At 43.3% G+C, this 19,460-nt stretch overlaps 1 protein-coding gene and 1 long non-coding RNA gene across 2 annotated transcripts in view; one reads left to right on the forward strand and one right to left on the reverse strand.

Annotated features, from left to right (window-relative positions):
* LOC132209596 (uncharacterized) overlaps positions 1-19,460 on the forward strand; it is a 134,112-nt gene that overhangs the window by 49,498 nt on the left and 65,154 nt on the right. The window lies entirely within an intron of this gene.
* Positions 1-19,460, reverse strand: part of lama3 (laminin, alpha 3) — a 170,993-nt gene that overhangs the window by 33,247 nt on the left and 118,286 nt on the right. Inside the window, exons 40-44 of the mRNA XM_048528602.1 lie at positions 17,028-17,193; positions 14,564-14,697; positions 13,719-13,875; positions 12,623-12,742; positions 9,346-9,488 (exon numbers count right to left, since the gene is read on the reverse strand). Coding sequence (XP_048384559.1) covers positions 9,346-9,488; positions 12,623-12,742; positions 13,719-13,875; positions 14,564-14,697; positions 17,028-17,193 — 720 coding nt within the window. The remainder of the gene's footprint in view (positions 1-9,345; positions 9,489-12,622; positions 12,743-13,718; positions 13,876-14,563; positions 14,698-17,027; positions 17,194-19,460) is intronic.

Raw genomic sequence — 19,460 nt, forward strand, 5'->3', positions numbered from 1 at the left:
GAGTGACTTTTTAGGACCCAGCCAACCACATTGCTGAAGGTTTGAATCACATGTAAACCAGGATAAGGATAGTAGATTTCCTTCACTAGTGGAACTTATGTGCTGAGAGAGTTAACCTGAGGTAAGCAATCAACCCTGCGGTTTGAGAGGGGGAAGCTGGAATCAGATGTGACAGGATTATTCAAGGAAAAGCTCCTGTGTGTCCTAGATAAGTATGTACCTGTCAGGCAGGGAGGAAGCTGCAGAGTGCAGGAGCCGTGGTTTACGAAGGAGGTGGAATCTCTGGTCAAGGGGAAGAAGAAGGCTTACGTTAGGATGAGATGTGAAGGCTCAGTTAGGGCGCTTGAGGGCTACAAGGTAGCCAGGAAAGACCTAAAGAGAGAGCTCAGAAGAGCCAGGAGGAGACATGAGAAGTTGTTGGCGGATAGGATCAGGGTAAACCCCAAGGCTTTCTACAGGTATTTAAGGAATAAAAGAATGACGAAAGTAAGATTAGGCCCAATCAAGGATAGCAGTGGTGAGTTGTGTGTGGAGTCAGAGGAGATAGGGGAAGCGCTAAATGAATATTTTTCAACAGTATTCGCTCTAGAAAACGACAATGTTGTCGAAGAGATTACTTAGATACAGGCTACCAGACTAGGTGGGATTGAGGTTCACAAGGAAGAGATATTAGAAATCCTACAGATGGTGAAGATAGATAAGTCCCCTGGGCCGGATGGGATTTATCTTAGGATCCTCTGGGAAGCCAGGGAGGAGATTGCCAAGCCTTTGACATTGATCTTTAACTCATCATTGTCTACAGGAATAGTGCCAGATGGCTGGAGGATAGCAAATGTGGTTCCCCTGTTCAAGAAGGGGAGTAGAGACAACCCTGGTAATTATAGACCAGTGAGCCTTACCTCAGTTGTTGGTAAAGTGTTGGAAAAGGTTATAAGGAGTAGGATTTATAATCATCTAGAAAAGAATAAATTGATTAGGGATAGTGAGCACGGTTTTGTAAAGGGAAGGTCGTGCCTCACAAACCTTATTGAGTTCTTTGAGAAGGTGACCAAACAGGTAGATGAGAGTAAACCGGTTAATGTGGCGTATATGGATTTCAGCAAGGCGTTCGATAAGGTTCCCCACAATACGCCATTGTACAAAATGTGGAGGAATGGAATTGTGGGAGATATAGCAGTTTGGATCGGAAATTGGCTTGCTGAAAGAAGACAGAGGGTGGTAGTTGATGGGAAATGTTCATCCTGGAGACCAGTTACTAGTGGTGTACCGCAAGGGTCGGTGTTGGGTCCACTGCTGTTTGTCATTTTCATAAATGACCTGGATGAGGGCGTAGAAGGATGGGTTAGTAAATTTGCAGACGACGCTAAGGTCGGTGGAGTTGTGGATAGTGACGAAGGATGCTGTAGGTTGCAGAGAGACATAGATAAGCTGCAGAGCTGGGCTGAGAGGTGGCAAATGGAGTTTAATGCAGACGAGTGTGAGGTGATGCACTTTGGTAGGAGTAACTAGAAGGCAAAGTACAGGGCTAATGGTAAGATTCTTAGTAGTGTAGATGAGCAGAGAGATCTCGGTGTCCATGTACACAGATCCTTGAAAGTTGCCATCCAGGTTGACAGGGCTGTTAAGAAGGCATACAGTGTTTTAGCTTTTATTAATAGAGGGATCGAGTTCCGGAACCAAGAGGTTATGCTGCAGCTGTACAAAACTCTGGTGCAGCCGCACTTGGAGTATTGTGTACAGTTCTGGTCACCGCATTATAAGAAGGATGTGGAAGCTTTGGAAAGGGTGCAGAGGAGATTTACTCGGATGTTGCCTGGTATGGAGGGAAGGTCTTACGAGGAAAGGCTGAGGGACTTGAGGCTGTTTTCATTAGGGAGAAGAAGGTTGAGAGGTGACTTAATTGAGTCATATAAAATAATCAGAGGGTTAGATAGGGTGGATAGGGAGAGCCTTTTTCCTAGGTTGGTGACGACAAGCACGAGGGGGCATAGCTTTAAATTGAGGGGTGAAAGATATAGGACAGATGTCAGAGGTAATTTCTTTACTCAGAGAGTAGTAAGGGAATGAAACGCTTTGCCTGCAACGGTAGTAGATTCGCCAACTTCAGGTACATTTAAGTCGTCATTGGATAAGCATATGGACGTACATGGAATAGTGTAGGTTAGATGGGCTTGAGATCGGTATGACAGGTCGGCACAACATCGAGGGCCGAAGGGCCTGTACTGTGCTGTAATGTTCTATGTTCTATGTTCTAACTGACCAAAGACTTGACGGAGGGACTGACCAGGGTTGATTGGGAGGGGAGCCTAGCAGGAAAACAGTGGAGCCGCAATGTTAACATTCATTTCAAGATGGCCAGAATTCAAGAGCAGGGATGTACTACTGACTCAGTTTAAGGCTCCAGTCAGACCGCGGTTGGAATATTGTGAGCTATTTGTCCTCCGTGTCTAAGAGCAAATGTGCTGGCTTTGGAGAAGTCCACAAGAATTATCCCGGGGATGAAGGGTTTATCACATGAGGAGTGTTTGAAGAATCTGGGTTTGTACTCGATGGAGTTTAGAAGGATGAGGGAGGACCTGAATAAAACAGAATACTGAGAAGCCTGAATACAGTGGCTGTGGAGAAGATGTTTTGACTAGAAGGAGAGACTAGGACCTGAGAGAGCAGCCTCAGAGTAAAGTAATGATTCTTTTGTATTGAGATGAGGAGGAATCTCTTCAGCCAGAGGGTGGGTAATCTTTGGAATTCATTGCTGCAGAAGGTGTGGAGGTCAAGCCCTTGAGTGTCTTTAAGGCAGAGATAGATAGGTTCTTAATTAGCAAGGGATCAAGGGTTACTTGGAGAAGGCAGGAGAATGGGGTTGAGAAACCTATCAGCCAAGACTGAATGTGGAACAGCCTCATTGAATGGTCTAATTCTGCTCCTATATCTTAACCTCACAGAAGGCAGCCACCTATGAGAATATGTCAGAGGTAGTAGGAACTGCAGATGCTAGAGAATCTGAGATAACACAGTGTGGAGCTGGATGAACACAGCAGGCCAAGCAGCATCAGAGGAGCATGAAAGCTGACGTTTTGGGCCCAGACCCTTCTTCAGAAATGGGGGAGGGGAAGGAGGTTCTGAAATAAATAGGGAGAAGAGGGGGAGGCGGATAGAAGATGGATAAATGAGTAGATAAGTGGAGAGGAGACAGACCGGTCAAAGAGGCGGGGATGGAGCCAGTAAAGGTGAGTGTAGGTGAGGAGGTAGGGAGGAGATAGGTCAGTCCAGGGAGGACGGACAGGTCAAGGGGGTGGGATGAGGTTAGTAGGAAGGAGATGGGGGTAGGGCTTGAGGTGGGAGGAGGGGATGGGTGGAAGGACAGGTTAGGGATGAGGGGATGAGCTGGGCTGGTTTTGGGATGCAGTAGCGGGAAGGGAGATTTTAAAGCTTGTGAAATCCACTATGATACCATTGGGCTACAGGGTTCCCAAGCGGAATATGAGTTGCTGTTCCTACAACCTTTGGGTAGTATCGTTGTGGCACTGCAGGATGGAAATGTCATCTAAGGAATGGGAGGGGGAGTTGAAATGGTTCGCGACTGGGAGGTGCAGTTGTTTAGGGCGATCTGAGAGTAGGCGTTCTGCATAGCGGTCCCCAAGCCTCCGCTTGGTTTCCTTGATGTAGAGGAAGCCACACCGTGTGCAGTGGATGCAGTATACCACATTGGCAGATGTGCAGGTGAACATCTGCTTGATGTGGAAAGTCATCTTGGGGCCCAGGATGGGGGTGAGGGAGGTGGTATGGAGGGCAAGTGTAGCTCTTCCTGCGGTTACAGGGAAAAGTGCCGGGTGTGGTGGCGTTGGAGGGGAACATGGAGCGGACAAGGGAGTCACAGAGAGAGTGGTCCCTCTGGAAGGCAGATGAGAGTGGGGAGGGAAAAATGTCTTTGGTGGTGGGTTCGGATTGTAGATGGCAGAAGTGTCGGCGGATGATGCGTTGGATCCGGAGGTTGGTGGGGTGGTATGTGAGGATGAGGGGGATTCTGTTTTCTTTTTTCTACTGCGTGGAGGAGGTGTGAGGAACGAGTTGCCAGAAATGCGGGAGACATGGTCAAGGGTGTTCTCGACCACTGATATGGGCAAGTTGCGGTTCTTGAAAAACAAGGACATCTGAGATGTACAGGAGTGGAATGCCTCATCCTGGGAGCAGATGCGGCGAAGGCAAAGGAATTGGGAATAGGGGATGGCATTTTTGCAGGAAGGTGGGTGGGAAGAGGTGTATCCTCAGGAGCTGTGGGAGCCGGTGGGCTTGAAATGGATATCCGTTTCTAGGTGGTTGCCAGAGATGGAAACAGAGAGGTCCAGGAAGGAGAGAGAGTTATGAGAGATGGTCCAGGTGAACTTAAGGTCTGGGGTGGAAAGTGTTGGTAAAGTGGATGAACTGTTCCAGCTCCTCGTAGGAGCACGAGGCGGTGCCGATACAGTCATCAATGTAACGGAGGAAGAGGTGGGGTTTCAAAATCCCAGTGTTCAAAATCTCCCCTCCCCCTACTGCATCCCAAAAACCAGCCCAGCTCATCCCGTCCTCCCTAACCTGTCCTTCCATCCATCCCCTCCTTCAACCTCAAGCCCCAACCCCATCTCCTACCTACTAACCTCATCCCGCCCCCTTGACCTGTCCATCCTCCCTGGACTGACCAATCTCCTCCCTGCCTCCCCACTTACACTCATCTTTACTGGCTCCATCCCCACCTCTTTGACCGGTCTGTCTCCTCTCCACCTATTTTCTCTATCCATCTTCCATCCGCCTCCCCCGTCTCCCTATTTATTTCAGAAACCCCTTCCCCTCTCCCATTTCTGAAGAAGGGTCTAGGCCCGAAACGTCAGCTTTCCTGCTCCAAAGATGCTGCTTAGCCTGCTGTGTTCATCCAGCTCTACACTTTATGAGATTATGTCAGTGCCAGTTCTCAGTAAAATCAACGCAATCCCATTTCCTTGTATTTTCCTTGTAGGTCTACAACTTAATTCTCATTTAATCATCAAATTTCTTTCTCAGGGCCTCTATTGAATACTGCTACATAAAAAAAAAATTTTCCTCATGTCACCATTTGCTTCTTTTGTTGATGCTGTTAAATCTGTGCATTCTGGTCCTCGAACCTTCCACTAATGGGAATAGTATCTCTCTACCCACTCAATCTAGACTGCTGAAGATTTCAAATATGTGTAAGAAATTGACTTTCAACTTTTTCTCCTGCAAGGACAACAGCCCTGACTTCTGCAATCTATTCACACAACTGAAATTCCTCAGACCTGAAATTATTGTTGTGATTGTATTTGCATCCTCACTACCTTACCATAGCTGGTTTCCCAGCTTAACCCCAATTAAGGCTGAAACAGTGTTTTACACATATTTATAATAATTTCAGAGATAATGGGAACTGCAGATGCTGGAGATTCCAAGACAACAAAATGTGAGGCTGGATGAACACAGCAGGCCAAGCAGCATCTCAGGAGCACAAAAGCTGACGTTTCGGGCCTAGACCCTTCATCAGAGAGGGGGATGGGGGGAGGGAACTGGAATAAATAGGGAGAGAGGGGGAGGCGGACCGAAGATGGAGAGTAAAGAAGATAGGTGGAGAGGGTGTAGGTGGGGAGGTAGGGAGGGGATAGGTCAGTCCAGGGAAGACGGACAGGTCAAGGAGGTGGGATGAGGTTAGTAGGTAGCTGGGGGTGCGGCTTGGGGTGGGAGGAAGGGATGGGTGAGAGGAAGAACCGGTTAGGGAGGCAGAGACAGGTTGGACTGGTTTTGGGATGCAGTGGGTGGGGGGGAAGAGCTGGGCTGGTTGTGTGGTGCAGTGGGGGGAGGGGATGAACTGGGCTGGTTTAGGGATGCAGTGGGGGAAGGGGAGATTTTGAAACTGGTGAAGTCCACATTGATACCATATGGCTGCAGGGTTCCCAGGCGGAATATGAGTTGCTGTTCCTGCAACCTTCGGGTGGCATCATTGTGGCAGTGCAGGAGGCCCATGATGGACATGTCATCAAGAGAATGGGAGGGGGAGTGGAAATGGTTTGCGACTGGGAGGTGCAGTTGTTTGTTGCGAACTGAGCGGAGGTGTTCTGCAAAGCGGTCCCCAAGCCTCCGCTTGGTTTCCCCAATGTAGAGGAAGCCGCACCGGGTACAGTGGATGCAGTATACCACATTGGCAGATGTGCAGGTGAACCTCTGCTTAATGTGGAATGTCATCTTGGGGCCTGGGATGGGGGTGAGGGAGGAGGTGTGGGGACAAGTGTAGCATTTCCTGCGGTTGCAGGGGAAGGTGCCGGGTGTGGTGGGGTTGGAGGGCAGTGTGGAGCGAACAAGGGAGTCACGGAGAGAGTGGTCTCTCCGGAAAGCAGACAGGGGAGGGGATGGAAAAATGTCTTGGGTGGTGGGGTCGGATTGTAAATGGCGGAAGTGTCGGAGGATAATGCGTTGTACCCGGAGGTTGGTAGGGTGGTGTGTGAGAACGAGGGGGATCCTCTTGGGGCGGTTGTGGTGGGGGCGGGGTGTGAGGGATGTGTCGCGGGAGATGCGGGAGACGCGGTCAAGGGCGTTCTCAGTCACCGTGGGGGGAAAGTTGCGGTCCTTAAAGAACTTGGACATCTGGGATGTGCGGGAGTGGAATGTCTTATCGTGGGAGCAGATGCGGCGGAGGCGGAGGAATTGGGAATAGGGGATGGAATTTTTGCAGGAGGGTGGGTGGGAGGAGGTGTATTCTAGGTAGCTGTGGGAGTCGGTGGGCTTGAAATGGACATCAGTTACAAGCTGGTTGCCTGAGATGGAGACTGAGAGGTCCAGGAAGGTGAGGGATGTGCTGGAGATGGCCCAGGTGAACTGAAGGTTGGGGTGGAAGGTGTTGGTGAAGTGGATGAAATGTTCGAGCTCCTCTGGGGAGCAAGAGGCGGCGCCGATACAGTCATCAATGTACCGGAGGAAGAGGTGGGGTTTGGGGCCTGTGTAGGTGCGGAAGATGGACTGTTCCACGTAACCTACAAAGAGGCAGGCATAGCTGGGGCCCATGCGGGTGCCCATGGCCACCCCCTTGGTCTGTAGGAAGTGGGAGGAGTCAAAAGAGAAGTTGTTGAGTGTGAGGACGAGTTCCACTAGGCGGATGAGAGTGTCGGTGGAGGGGGCCTGGTCGGGCCTGCGGGACAGGAAGAAGCGGAGGGCCATGCAGGTGTACAGGGACTGGACGTCCATGGTGAATATGAGGTGTTGGGGGCCAGGGAATTGGAAGTCCTGGAGGAGGTGGAGGGCGTGGGTGGTGTCACGGACATAGGTGGGGAGTTCCTGGACCAAAGGGGAGAAAATGGAGTCCAGATAGGTGGAGATGAGTTCGGTGGGGCAGGAGCAGGCTGAGACGATGGGTCGACCGGGGCAGGCAGGTTTGTGGATTTTGGGAAGGAGATAGAAACGGGCCGTGCGGGGTTGGGGAACAATGAGGTTGGAGGCTGTGGGTGGGAGGTCCCCTGAGGTGATGAGGTCATGAATGGTGTTGGAGATGGTATCAATGTGGACTTCACCAGTTTCAAAATCTCCCCTCCCCCCACTGCACCACACAACCAGCCCAGCTCTTCCCCCCCACCCACTGCATCCCAAAACCAGTCCAACCTGTCTCTGCCTCCCTAACCGGTTCTTCCTCTCACCCATCCCTTCCTCCCACCCCAAGCCGCACCCCCAGCTACCTACTAACCTCATCCCACCTCCTTGACCTGTCCGTCTTCCCTGGACTGACCTATCCCCTCCCTACCTCCCCACCTACACCCTCTCCACCTATCTTCTTTACTCTCCATCTTCGGTCCACCTCCCCCTCTCTCCCTATTTATTCCAGTTCCCTCCCCCCATCCCCCTCTCTGATGAAGGGTCTAGGCCCGAAACGTCAGCTTTTGTGCTCCTGAGATGCTGCTTGGCCTGCTGTGTTCATCCAGCCTCACATTTTGTTGCTTTATAATAATTTCCTTGCTTTTGTCCTATATCATGGATAATTAGGAACACAGGATGTTGGAGCAGTTAAGGCCTCCTCCACAAGAGGAAACAGCTTTTAATATCCATCCTGTCAAGTCCCCTCAGGATCTCGCGTGTTTAATCAGATCACTTGTCTTTCATCTCCAATGGATTATTTCCCCAGTTTGTCCACCTTCTCATGTGATAACCTTGATCCCAGTAAGAAGTCCCATCAATCTGCTTCTAATGTAATTACATAAGCACCAAAACTGGACAGAGTCCTCCACATTCAGTCTCATCAGAGTCCTGACCAGCTGCAGTAAAATGTCCCTATGTGTATGTTCTAATCACCATGCAATTAATGACAATATTCCACGTGCATTTCACAAAGGCTAGGATCCCAAATAAATTGGAATTGACAATTTTAGACGAAATGTCAATGGAATATTGGGCCCCCTTTGGTGAGGAGATAACTCACGTATGTTGAGGTGCGTTCTTTGTGTCTGTTTTTACAACAGCGAGAAATTATGTGGATATTGCTGAGGAGGGCATGAAGTATTGGTAGTGATAAACATAGGGAGAGGGGAAGCATTAATAGGATTAGCAGCCCTGAAAGCAGGTAAATCACCAGGGCCAGATGAAATATATCCCATGCTGTTAAATGCAGGCGGGGGAACTAACAGAAGGTCTGGCCATCATTTGCCAGTCCCCACTGAGCACAGGCATGGTGCCGGAGGATTGGTGTATTACCAAGAGAGTGCGACTATGGCAACTTTACTATGACTTTTGCAGTATATATTTTTTTTTAAAACTCATTCATGAAATGTGGGCATCACTGACTGGCCAGCATTTAGTGCCAGTTGCCCTTGACAAGATGATGGTGATAACTGCAGACCTGCATTACCTGTTCTACAATTATACACATTTTTAATGAAGCATTCAGAGACCTGTCCTAATATCTTATGTAGCTTGTTGTCAAATTCTGTCTGATAACATCCCTATGCAGCATCTTCGGACATTTCACAACTTTAGTGAGGTGTTATAGAAATGCAATTTATTTATATAGTTGTTTTACACTACTCTGAAAGGGGGAATAAGCGACATTACCAGTTCAAACTGTGAACAGTTAAAGTCTGGGGAGAATCGGTTCTTGTAAACTCCCTTAGGGCAGTGTTTCCAATGACTCCATTGACAATCAGCTAAAGAATCTGAGAACACCACAGAAATTGAGGGGCTTATTTTTAATATAAAATTTCAAATTTATCTCATAATAAGGTGAATCTACTGCCTTGTAAAAAAAGACATCTACAGGCAAAATTTATTAAGAAGATTTTTTTTAAAATATTTATTTTTAAAATAAAACACAGATCAACATACCCTTCCTTGATTTGTGATGGTATTCCTCCAAGGTAATAGTTAGGGAAATCCAACTCATTGAAAGTATTACGCTCATCCAGAACACGTGTAGTGTTGACTATTACAACAGTACGTCCATCCGTTCTGAGCATTATGAGTTTGATCTTAAAGTAATTGGAAATTGAAAAATATTGTAAGCATATATGATAAGAATTAATATGAACTAAATGTGACAAATTAAAACAGATTAGAACAAATTAAAATAGATGATGATAGAAAACCACAAATTGTTATATTCTTTTCTCCTAAAGGAACACTGAAAACATTGACACTTCAGAAATAATATTTACCTTTGAAAAGTTTTTTTAGACTAAGGTTCTTTACTAGAATATTGTCAGGAAGCAGAATATCATGAAAATGTACTTTGCACCATCCAAACTATGGGCATGGTATTCAAGCAAGCTGTTCATTTGCAAGGAACATAAAACATTAATTATTACTTAAAATAATTCAAGTTACATTAAAATTGAAGAGAACCTTGGTATACAGTTCTGATCTTCGTTGGATAAAAAGGTCATCAATGCACTGAAAAAAGTGCCAAAAATAATCCTATTGCTGAACTAAGAGGTTTCAGCTGTTGAGAATGTGCCTTAATTGTGATCTTTAAAATTGTGAAGCTGCTTGATAGGATAGATGTGGTGAAGGTGGTTATGAGTGAGAGCAGAACTAGGGGCCATACCATTACATGACTTGTTGGCAGTATTCAAGATAAGTATTGCGAAAAAAATAAAAATTCAAAGCTTTTTATCTTGCACCCATCAGAACTGAAATGTGAGATGTCCAATTTTAGAAAGGAAAGTTTGGGAACTGTTAACAGTCAATCTGAGCTAACTGATTAAACTCAAACCAGGCAAGTCAAAGACGCCTTCCAGGTTTCCATATTGACATTCCTGAGTTGACTGGATTGTGCCATCGACTTTCTTATCGAAGTGAGTGTCTGGCTGGTGTTAACAATAGCACCCAGCATGAGATAAGCTGAAGGATGATTTCAAACTAAGGTGATTTAAAGGCAAAGGATGGCACCTTGACTACCTGGCCTTTGGTCACTGATCGGAAGAACTGGTCCAGGTGACTAACAGAGGGCAAACGGTAAAAGAAAACTAGTTGGTAACATAAAAACAGTCAGTATTTGATTAGAAAAAGAATGGAAAAAAGCCAGTGTTGATCTTCTAGAAACAGCGAGGTTGATAATGGAGAACGATGTCAGAGGCACTGAACAGGTATTTTGTGCCTGTCTTCACTGCAGAAGATTTAGAAAATTTTCCAAAGATACTTGAGAATCAAGGAGTGAAAGGCAGGGAGGAACCTAAAACAATTGTCTCCCCAGGGCAAAGGTACTGGGAGAATTGTTAGATCTGAAGACTGATGATTCCCCAGGACCAGAGAGTCTGCATTTTAAGGTCTCAAAAGTAGTGGCTACAGAGATAGTAGTGGTATTTCTTATAACCATTCAAAACTCCTTAGATTCTGGAAAGATCCAGAGCACTGAAAATAGAAAATATAACACCTTCAATCAAGAAAGGAGGAGACGGAGTTCAGGAAATTACACGCCAGGAGAGTGAAACAATGCTAAAGTGTTCCAAAACATTAACCCTCTTCCTTTCTCCACAAAAGTTGCCAGACTTGCTGAGTTTCCCTGACAGTTTCTGCTTTTATTTCAAGCAAAGTCAACAGGATTCTGTGAAAGGGAAATTATATTTTCAAAATTTAGAGTTTTTGAGAGTTAGAAATTCAGAGTTATTTATACTCTGTAGTGCTAAAGTTATAAGTAAGATGGATTAAAGGGAATAAATGAATATGGTGTACTTGGATTTCCAAAAGGCATCTGGTAAGGGCCACATTAAAGATTACTGCTGAAGGTGAAAGAATGTAGTGTAGAGGTAACATCTTAACATAGATAACGGACTGGTTAAATAGAGAAAGCAGGAAATTGGGATAATTGGACCTTTTTGGTGAGATGTAACTAATGGAGTGTGACAGGATCATTGCTGGAATCTCAACTATTTACAATCTCTATCTCTGACTTGGAATGAGGGAATCAAATGTACGTGAACTTAATTTGCTGAAAACACCAAGGTAGGCAGGACAGTAAGTTGTCAGGAGGAGTTTAAGAGTTAATGAATGGATACAGATAGGTTAAGTGAGCAGGCAAACAATTTGGCAAATGGAGTATGATATTGTCAGATAGAAAAGTAGTCCACTATTTAAATGAAGAGATGATGTGGAGGTGCCAGTGTTGGACTGAGGTGGACAAGGTCAGAAGACACCAGGTTACAGTCCAACAGGTTTATTTGAAAGCACAAGCTTTTGGAGTTTTGCTCCTTTGTTAGGTGGATGAAGGCACATGACAAAGAAACAGTGCTCTGAAAACGTGTGATTTCAAATAAATTTTCTTCTGACCTTAAATGGAGAGAGACTACAGAATCCAGTGGTACAAAAGTATTTCGGTGTCTTGGAACGTAAGTCACAAAAGTAGTGTGCAGATATAGCACGTGATTAAGGACCAAATAGAATGTTGGCATTTCTTGCAAAGTGATTTGAAGATAAAAGTAGGAATATTATACTTCAGCTGTTCAGGCCATGGTATGATCACATCTACAGTAAGATATAGTTTTGGTTTCTGAATTTGAAAGTGAATGCAAATATAACAGAAGTAATTCAGGGAAGGTTCACTTGACTCATTCCTGGGATGAAGGTCTTATCCAATAAAGTGTACCAAAACACAAATCACTAGAGAAATTCAGCAGGTCTGGTAGCATTTGTGGACAGAGAAAGCAGAATTAGAGTTTTTAGTCCAGTGACCAATGTTCAAATCAGATAGCAGCTAGGACAAGGTGGTATTTGTACTGATGACAGAGAGGTAGAGGAGGGGGAAGAGAAGTGAGCAGACAGTGAGGGAGCCCAGAGAGAGAAAGAGAAAAAAAGTTAGGTGGACAAAGTGATTAACCACGAGATATTTTTTATGAAGAAAGGTTCGCAGGGAGGATCTTTAATCATTGAGCTTGGTAGAATGAGAGTGGTAGAGATGGGCCTAATAAAAGGCATGTATTCTATACAGAATATCAGATAAATATTTTCATATTTTATTTATTTATTGCCAAACAGCATTCATTTTTATTTATACTGCGTAGTGCAAAAGAAATTGGTGAATAAAATCCACAGAGAACAGAGAGATTTTAATTATCTACTATTTATAGTGCACCCATTTGTTCACAATCTAAATAACAATAAAAATTACCACAATCTCCTCGTTGGTGTTTAGTCGGACTGACGATTGGGCACTCTTGGGTGCATTGGATTTGAGGTGATATCTGAGCACCACCTTTCCATCTTCCACAGTTAGAACACAGCTTGAATCCTAAAACAAAGAGTATATCTGATTACAACACTACTTAATTTAACTCAAAATTACATAAGGGTTTGCATAGGTGATCTATATTTTGTTCACAGGTTTTAAGGAGACTTATAAAGGAGTTGGATGAGTTGGAGAGCTTAGGGCCTAAGCAGCTGAACGAATAGTCAACAACAGTGCCAAGTGGAAGTGAATCTTTGATGACGTTATAGTGAACGGCTTTGTTTCCTAAAATTGAATGGTTTGCCAGGCCTCTTCAAAGGACAGTTGAGTCAAACACGTCTCTGTGGATCTTTTCTTTTTTAATTTGTTTATGGGATGTGGGTGTCATCGGTTGGGCCATGGTCCATTGTTAGTTGCAGTGGAGAAGATGGTGATGAGCTGCCTTCAAGAACTGTCACAGTCCATAGGGTGTAAGAAGGGAAATCTAAGATTTTGACTGAAGCAACTGAAGACTGATGAAACGGAAATATATTTTAAAATCAGGATGGAGAGTTTCTTTGAAGGGAACTTGCAGGTGGTGATGTTCTCACGTATCTGGTGCCCTTGTTCTTCTAGGTGTTAGTGGTTGGTAGTTTGGAAGGTGCATTTGAATACATGACTTTTCCCAATATCTTTGATGCTACCCAATTAGGAGTGTCAGTAAACTTATCTGTTCAAGGTTTTTGACGACTGTTGTCACCTCAGTGTGTGCGCGTCTTCAGCAATTGGACAAAAAGTGAAGTTACAAAGGCACTCTGGCAGATTATCTCCCACCCATTCACTCCAGACTCTGGGGTATGGTGTTGCGATGTTGCAGGAATCAACAAGGGAATTGGCACGGAGTGTGATAAATTTACAATGTTACATGCAGAGCAATGGGACGAGTTGGGCCTATGCACCTGTCAGTGTACCTGCATCCAGACAGGTGGTATCTGGAAGAACTTTACTATGATGTCAACATTGTGAACTAGATGGAAAAGAAAATGGTAAAATATTTTACCTTGCTCTCCAAATATAACAGCACTGCATTTTTACTTGAAATTCGAATTGTTTGTTCAATTGTTAATTTTTTTGAATAACCAGACAATTCAATTAATGCATATCCAGTTCCATCAAAATAAAAGCCATCTCTTCCTGGTTCTTTAGTTGGCTTATATCTGGAAAAGATAGCAGTGTAGGATAAGTCCAAGTTAATCATTACAGTCAAAATTATTGTTGCAACTAAACACCAAAAGCCTTATCTGAACTACCTGTGCCCAGTGGGGCAGGTGGAGAGTAATTACTGAAACCGTACCCTGTTCCACTGGATTGGAGTCATACACTCACAGCCAAATTAACTGGCACCTGTCATGCAACAAGAAAGGATGTCCCCAACTGCTGGCAAGAACCTTCTGCAGCTCAGTATTCTTCCCCTGAATCAGAAAACTCCAAAGTCTGTAGATTCAAGTTACACTTCAGAAACGTAGCCATGCAATTTATGCAGACTTAATGATTACCATTACCGATGGAGTGCTACATCATCGTAGGTGCCCTTTTTTGGATGAGTTATTAAACCAGGATCACCAATTCTAACAGAACATATAAAATTACAGGGAGTGCTGTTCGTGAGACCACAGTCACATTGAGGTTTGGAGGGTGGATGGGCAGCTGAATGTTCTGCACAAAATGTGGGAACGTGCAAACGTGACGATGCATATGTAGGCAAAAAAACCCATAGTTCAGGACAACTGTCACAAATATGAGACAGTTCCATGAAGTCCTTGAAAGAAACGGAAGATTTCACAGTAAAAAAAGTTTTAAACATTTTGTCCAAGGATGAACCACGCAGTGCTACCTGTCCCATACCTTTCACATGGTCGGTCTTCAGTCGTATTGATGTTGAATGTTTGTTCAAAGTTGTATAAACTGATCAGTTTCTCATTCAAGACACCAAGTTCAATGCACCCCTTATACTTTGGGTACCTTAAGGCAACTGGAGGCTGAAAAAAAACTTACAATTAAAATAAGTTTGTATATCAAATGGATTTTATATGATCAGAGATACTTTATGTGACATTCCCTAGATGTTTACCTGATGGTGACATGAATCACTTAGAATTTACAGACTAGTCAGCCCAACTGGACAATGTTAATCTCCATTTGAGCCTCTACCAACCCCATAACACCAAAATTGGTGGAAGGACATACTGAATATCTGATCACAATTTATTAGTTTTGACACAGTATAATCAGTGGAAATTAAAACTTCCTAATTTAAAAAAGTACAACAGATTCAATTTGAATGATCAGTTCAGAAAATGAATTTATACTGGAAGTACTGAATAATTAAAATCTTCAATGAATGCTGGATAATCATGATGTGATGAGAATAAATAAGGGTGGAAGTTTTTCTATAGTTGAATAAAGCTCTGATTAGGTTGTACCCAGAGAATTGCAATCAGTCTTGGATATCATGTCTTCATGGATGTATTGCCCTGCAAGCAGGTACATAACTAGTTTACCAGAATGTAAATGGAAATAACTAAAATGTTTGAATTATGATATTGAGCATAAAAGATTAAGCATTGACCTAATTGAGGTATGGGTGATTAAGTAATTCGATAGGCTGTTTAGAGAGAAACAGAAGAACACATAAGAACAGAAGAAAACCATTTAGCACATTCTTCCTGCTTGTCATTCAATGTGTTTAGAGCTGATCTTATGATTCAACTCACTTTCCCATTTATCCTTCAATTTCCTAACAGACCAAAAATCTGTCTGCCCTGGTTTCAAATACAGACCTGTGGGATGGAGAATTCCAAAGAGTCACCACCCTCTGAGTGAAGAAATGTGTCATCTAAGTCCTAAAGCTCAGCTCCCTATCCTGAAGCTGTGGCCTTGTGTTTTAGATTCACCAGCCAAAAGAAACAGCCCCTCAGTGGCTGGCCTGTCAAGCTTGCATGTTTCAATGAGATTACTTCTCATCTTCTAAAGAATATAGATTCAATTTACTCAACTTCTCATCATTAGTCAACCCTCTCTCTCATCTCAATGCAGTGCACCTTTGCTGCTGTGCCTCTAAATGCAAGTATATCCTTTCTTAAATACGGGGACCAAAACTTAGGCAGTGTCCTGAGTGCACTCTCCCTAAATTCCTATAGAATTGTAACAAATTGTAACATTCTTTATTCTACTTCTTCTGGAAGAGAGTCCAGAACAAGGCTACACATTCTTAAAATTAGAGCCAAGACTTTCAGGAGTGATGTCAAGAAATACTTCTTTACACAAATGACAACAGAAAACTGGAACTCTCATCCAAAAGAAACTGTAGAAGCTGCAGTTGATTTCAGTTTTCAAAAGTGAAATTGATAGATTTTTGTTGGAGAATGATTATGGAATTAAGGTGGGTAGACGGAATTAAGACACATCAGTCGTGAACAAATTGAATCAAACTGGCATGGACTCAAGGCACTGACATGAAGAGGATGCTTGTGCATGTACAAGTCTCTGAATTCAATCATTGTCAAATAGGGGAGAGTCACAAATATGTCCAATGAACAATTCAGGAAAAGGTCTTTTACCTGAAGAATAAAGAACCTTCTATGAAATATGGCAGGTGAAGCATAGAATTTTACAGTACAGAAGAGGTCTTTGATCCATTGAGTCTGTACCCTCAAAAATCTACTTTAAATCTACATTCGTCCCATTTTCCAGTACTTAGCTCATAGCTTTGGATGAGCCCATAATGCTCATTCAAGTACTTTTTAAAGATGTAAGGTTTTGCTGCCTCATTTACTCTCCCAGGCAGTGCATTCCAAATTCCCATCACGCCCTGGGTGAAATTTCTTTTTCTCAAATCCCTTCTAAACCGTCTGACTTTTATCTTAAAAGTGTGCCCCCTTGTTATTGACTATTCAACTATAATAGAGCAGTTTAGGAGAAGCTTAATGTGCACTGAGAGAAAAAGAAATGACATTTGTTGATGGGATGTGAAGAAGTAAGGTGAGAGGAGCATAACACTGATACCAAGTGCATTGGTTGAATGAGATAGTAGGAACTGCGATGCTGGAGAATCTGAGATAACACAGCAGGCTAAGCAGCATCAGAGGAAGGGTCTCGCCCTGAAACGTCAAACATTCCTGCTCCTCTGATGCTGCTTGGCCTGCTGTGTTCATCCAGCTTCACACCGTGTTATCTCACTTTGGTTGAATGGTTTGTTTTTGTGCTGCACATCCTACACAGTTCAATGTCATTCTAAGCAATGAACCTAGTGATGTTCCATATTGCCTGTCCTCAAATAAAGATTGTGTAGTGGTTGATGTGTTTTTACCACAAAGGTGGGGGGATATCCTCCAACATAGAAGACTGTATTCTTTGGATCAAGATTAAGTAGCAAGTCATCTCCAATTGCGATTCCTCGGGATGAGACGCTGTTAACAAGTTTCCCCTCACTAGGACTGACTCGACTGTAGTTTAGGCTGCCATACTGTAGGATCCTGAAACACAACAGCTTTCATAAAATACACAATCTCATATGAGGAGCTTACAAACCTCCGATCAAATCAACTGCACAAGTGACACCATTGCATTGGATATTATGGGTACATAAAACAGAGCCATCCAAACATGTTTCAGAATAAGACACAAAAGGTACATATGATAGAGTTTCAAGAATCAAGTATAAAGTTTAAATCCATATTTCAATATATCTGCGTATTACTAAAACATCATGATGCCAAACTGCTCAGGGTTGATGTCAGGAAGCACTTCTTCATGCAGACATTATTGGGAATATGGAACTGCTATGGAGATGCCCAATTATAAATGTTAACTTTAGATTAGTAGATTGAGAATGGCACAGTAGACTCCTTGGCTGAACTACCTCCTCCTGTTCTGATATGGCCATTTCTGATTAATGTTTGGCACAAAGGTCCAGAGGATGGAGTATAGTGCTTTATGGATCAGTAATGTAAATGCCTAGACTAATGCTTTCGAGACATGGAATCAAATCTAACACACAGCATTTAATTGAAAAATCTGTCAATAAATACTAGTCTCATAAATAATGATCATATCTGATCATAAAATAAATCTCTGGATTACTACCTAAGCAAGAGCAAATCAGTAATAAGATTGGAGTTGAACTCAAGACTCAAAGATGGGTGTGGTAAACAGGCACAAGTAGCAGGAGCACAGGGCCTGTACTATTTGGATGGACTTCACTTCAACTGCGCTGGGATGAGTGTTCTGGTGAATCATGACTTTAGGGTTGTAGAGGGGCCTTTAAACTAAATAGTGGAGTTGGGTTCATATGAGGGGAGATTTAGGAGGTAATAAGAAAGGATAAGGCAATAATGCATTGCTGTAAAATCAGGAATGGCAGCCAGATAAAAAGAGATGCTCTTCAGAAGGTTGGTGTGGACTTGCTGGGCTGAATGGCCTGTTTCCACACTGTAGCAATTTTGTGACAAACATAAAACAAAGCACCAGCAAATAGGATCAGAGTAGGGGAAATAAAAAATGGTAAGAAGACAGAATTAAAGGCTTTTTATCTTATTGTAAACAGTGGTCATAACAGGATGGATGAACTGTTAACACAAGTAGAAATATTCAAGGATATTTGACATTCTGAAAAAAGGGAAGAAAGAAAAAGGAGGCAAGGTGATTGGTATCCCTCTGTGAGAGAGAACAGTAACCTCAGAATCTTGGTGAAGTCAGATGAGATTGATAGCCTATGAATAAAGGATTAGACCAATACAGTTGTGAGATATTGGCTTTGACAATTAAGATGTAGAATCAGTTTTGGTACAGGTAGGAAATAGCAAGAAAAATAAGTTACTGGTAATTTGTATTTTGTAGTTTTAATGCCCCAAAGTGCAGTTATGCTGTGGAACAGAGAGTAAGTAGATCAAGGGATAATGGAATCTTGTAAAATTTAATCATGAGCAATTTTAATATTGAAATCAAATTGAAAGCCCAAGTTCATAGAGTGTATTTACATTCTGAAATCAAAGTAAACTGACTGCTTTTACCTGGTAATATGCAATGAGGTATTTCCTCCCCCACAACTTGGTCAACCTTTAACTGTTGTCGATTATTTGTGTCTTCCTCAAAACTTGCTTTCTTACTGTATCTTCAGCAAATTTCATTTTGCATCACAGCTTACAGTATGTCTTTTAGAAATCAATGTTGATACCCTTTATCCACCTTCTACTTCTAATAAGATTTCCCTTTCACAGAACCACATTGATTCTGCTTGATTGTATTATGATTTTCTAAATATCGCATCCGAGCAATTTCATAATGACATTTTTAAACTATCTAGTCTATTGTATTGTGCTTTCTGTTACCCCTTTCTTAAATAGTGGCTTTATACTTGAGGTTTTTTTCAAACGTTTTGGACTCTTGAAAAACTAAGGAATTTAAACTTGCTGAACAGGTTGGGTATCCTTTATGCACATGTCCAAAAAGACCTAAACACCAAAAGTTTTGTTGAACATGGACCAGAATGGATCTGATGAAACCTGTAGACATTCAGAGTTTGGGTGCTTTGGGAAAAACTTCACTTGACCCAAACAGATCTAAAAGTGAAGCATTTTTTCTCCAAAGAACCAAACTCAGCATGTCTGCAGTTCTGGATGAACACAGCAGGCCCAGCAGCATCGCAGGAGCACAAAAGCTGACGTTTCGGGCTAGACCCTTCATCAGAGAGAAAGAGAGAGAGGGTCTAGGCCCGAAACGTCAGCTTTTGTGCTCCTGAGAT

Source organism: Stegostoma tigrinum, chromosome 5 (genome assembly GCF_030684315.1).
Source record: "Stegostoma tigrinum isolate sSteTig4 chromosome 5, sSteTig4.hap1, whole genome shotgun sequence".
In the NCBI taxonomy this organism is placed as follows: domain Eukaryota; kingdom Metazoa; phylum Chordata; class Chondrichthyes; order Orectolobiformes; family Stegostomatidae; genus Stegostoma; species Stegostoma tigrinum.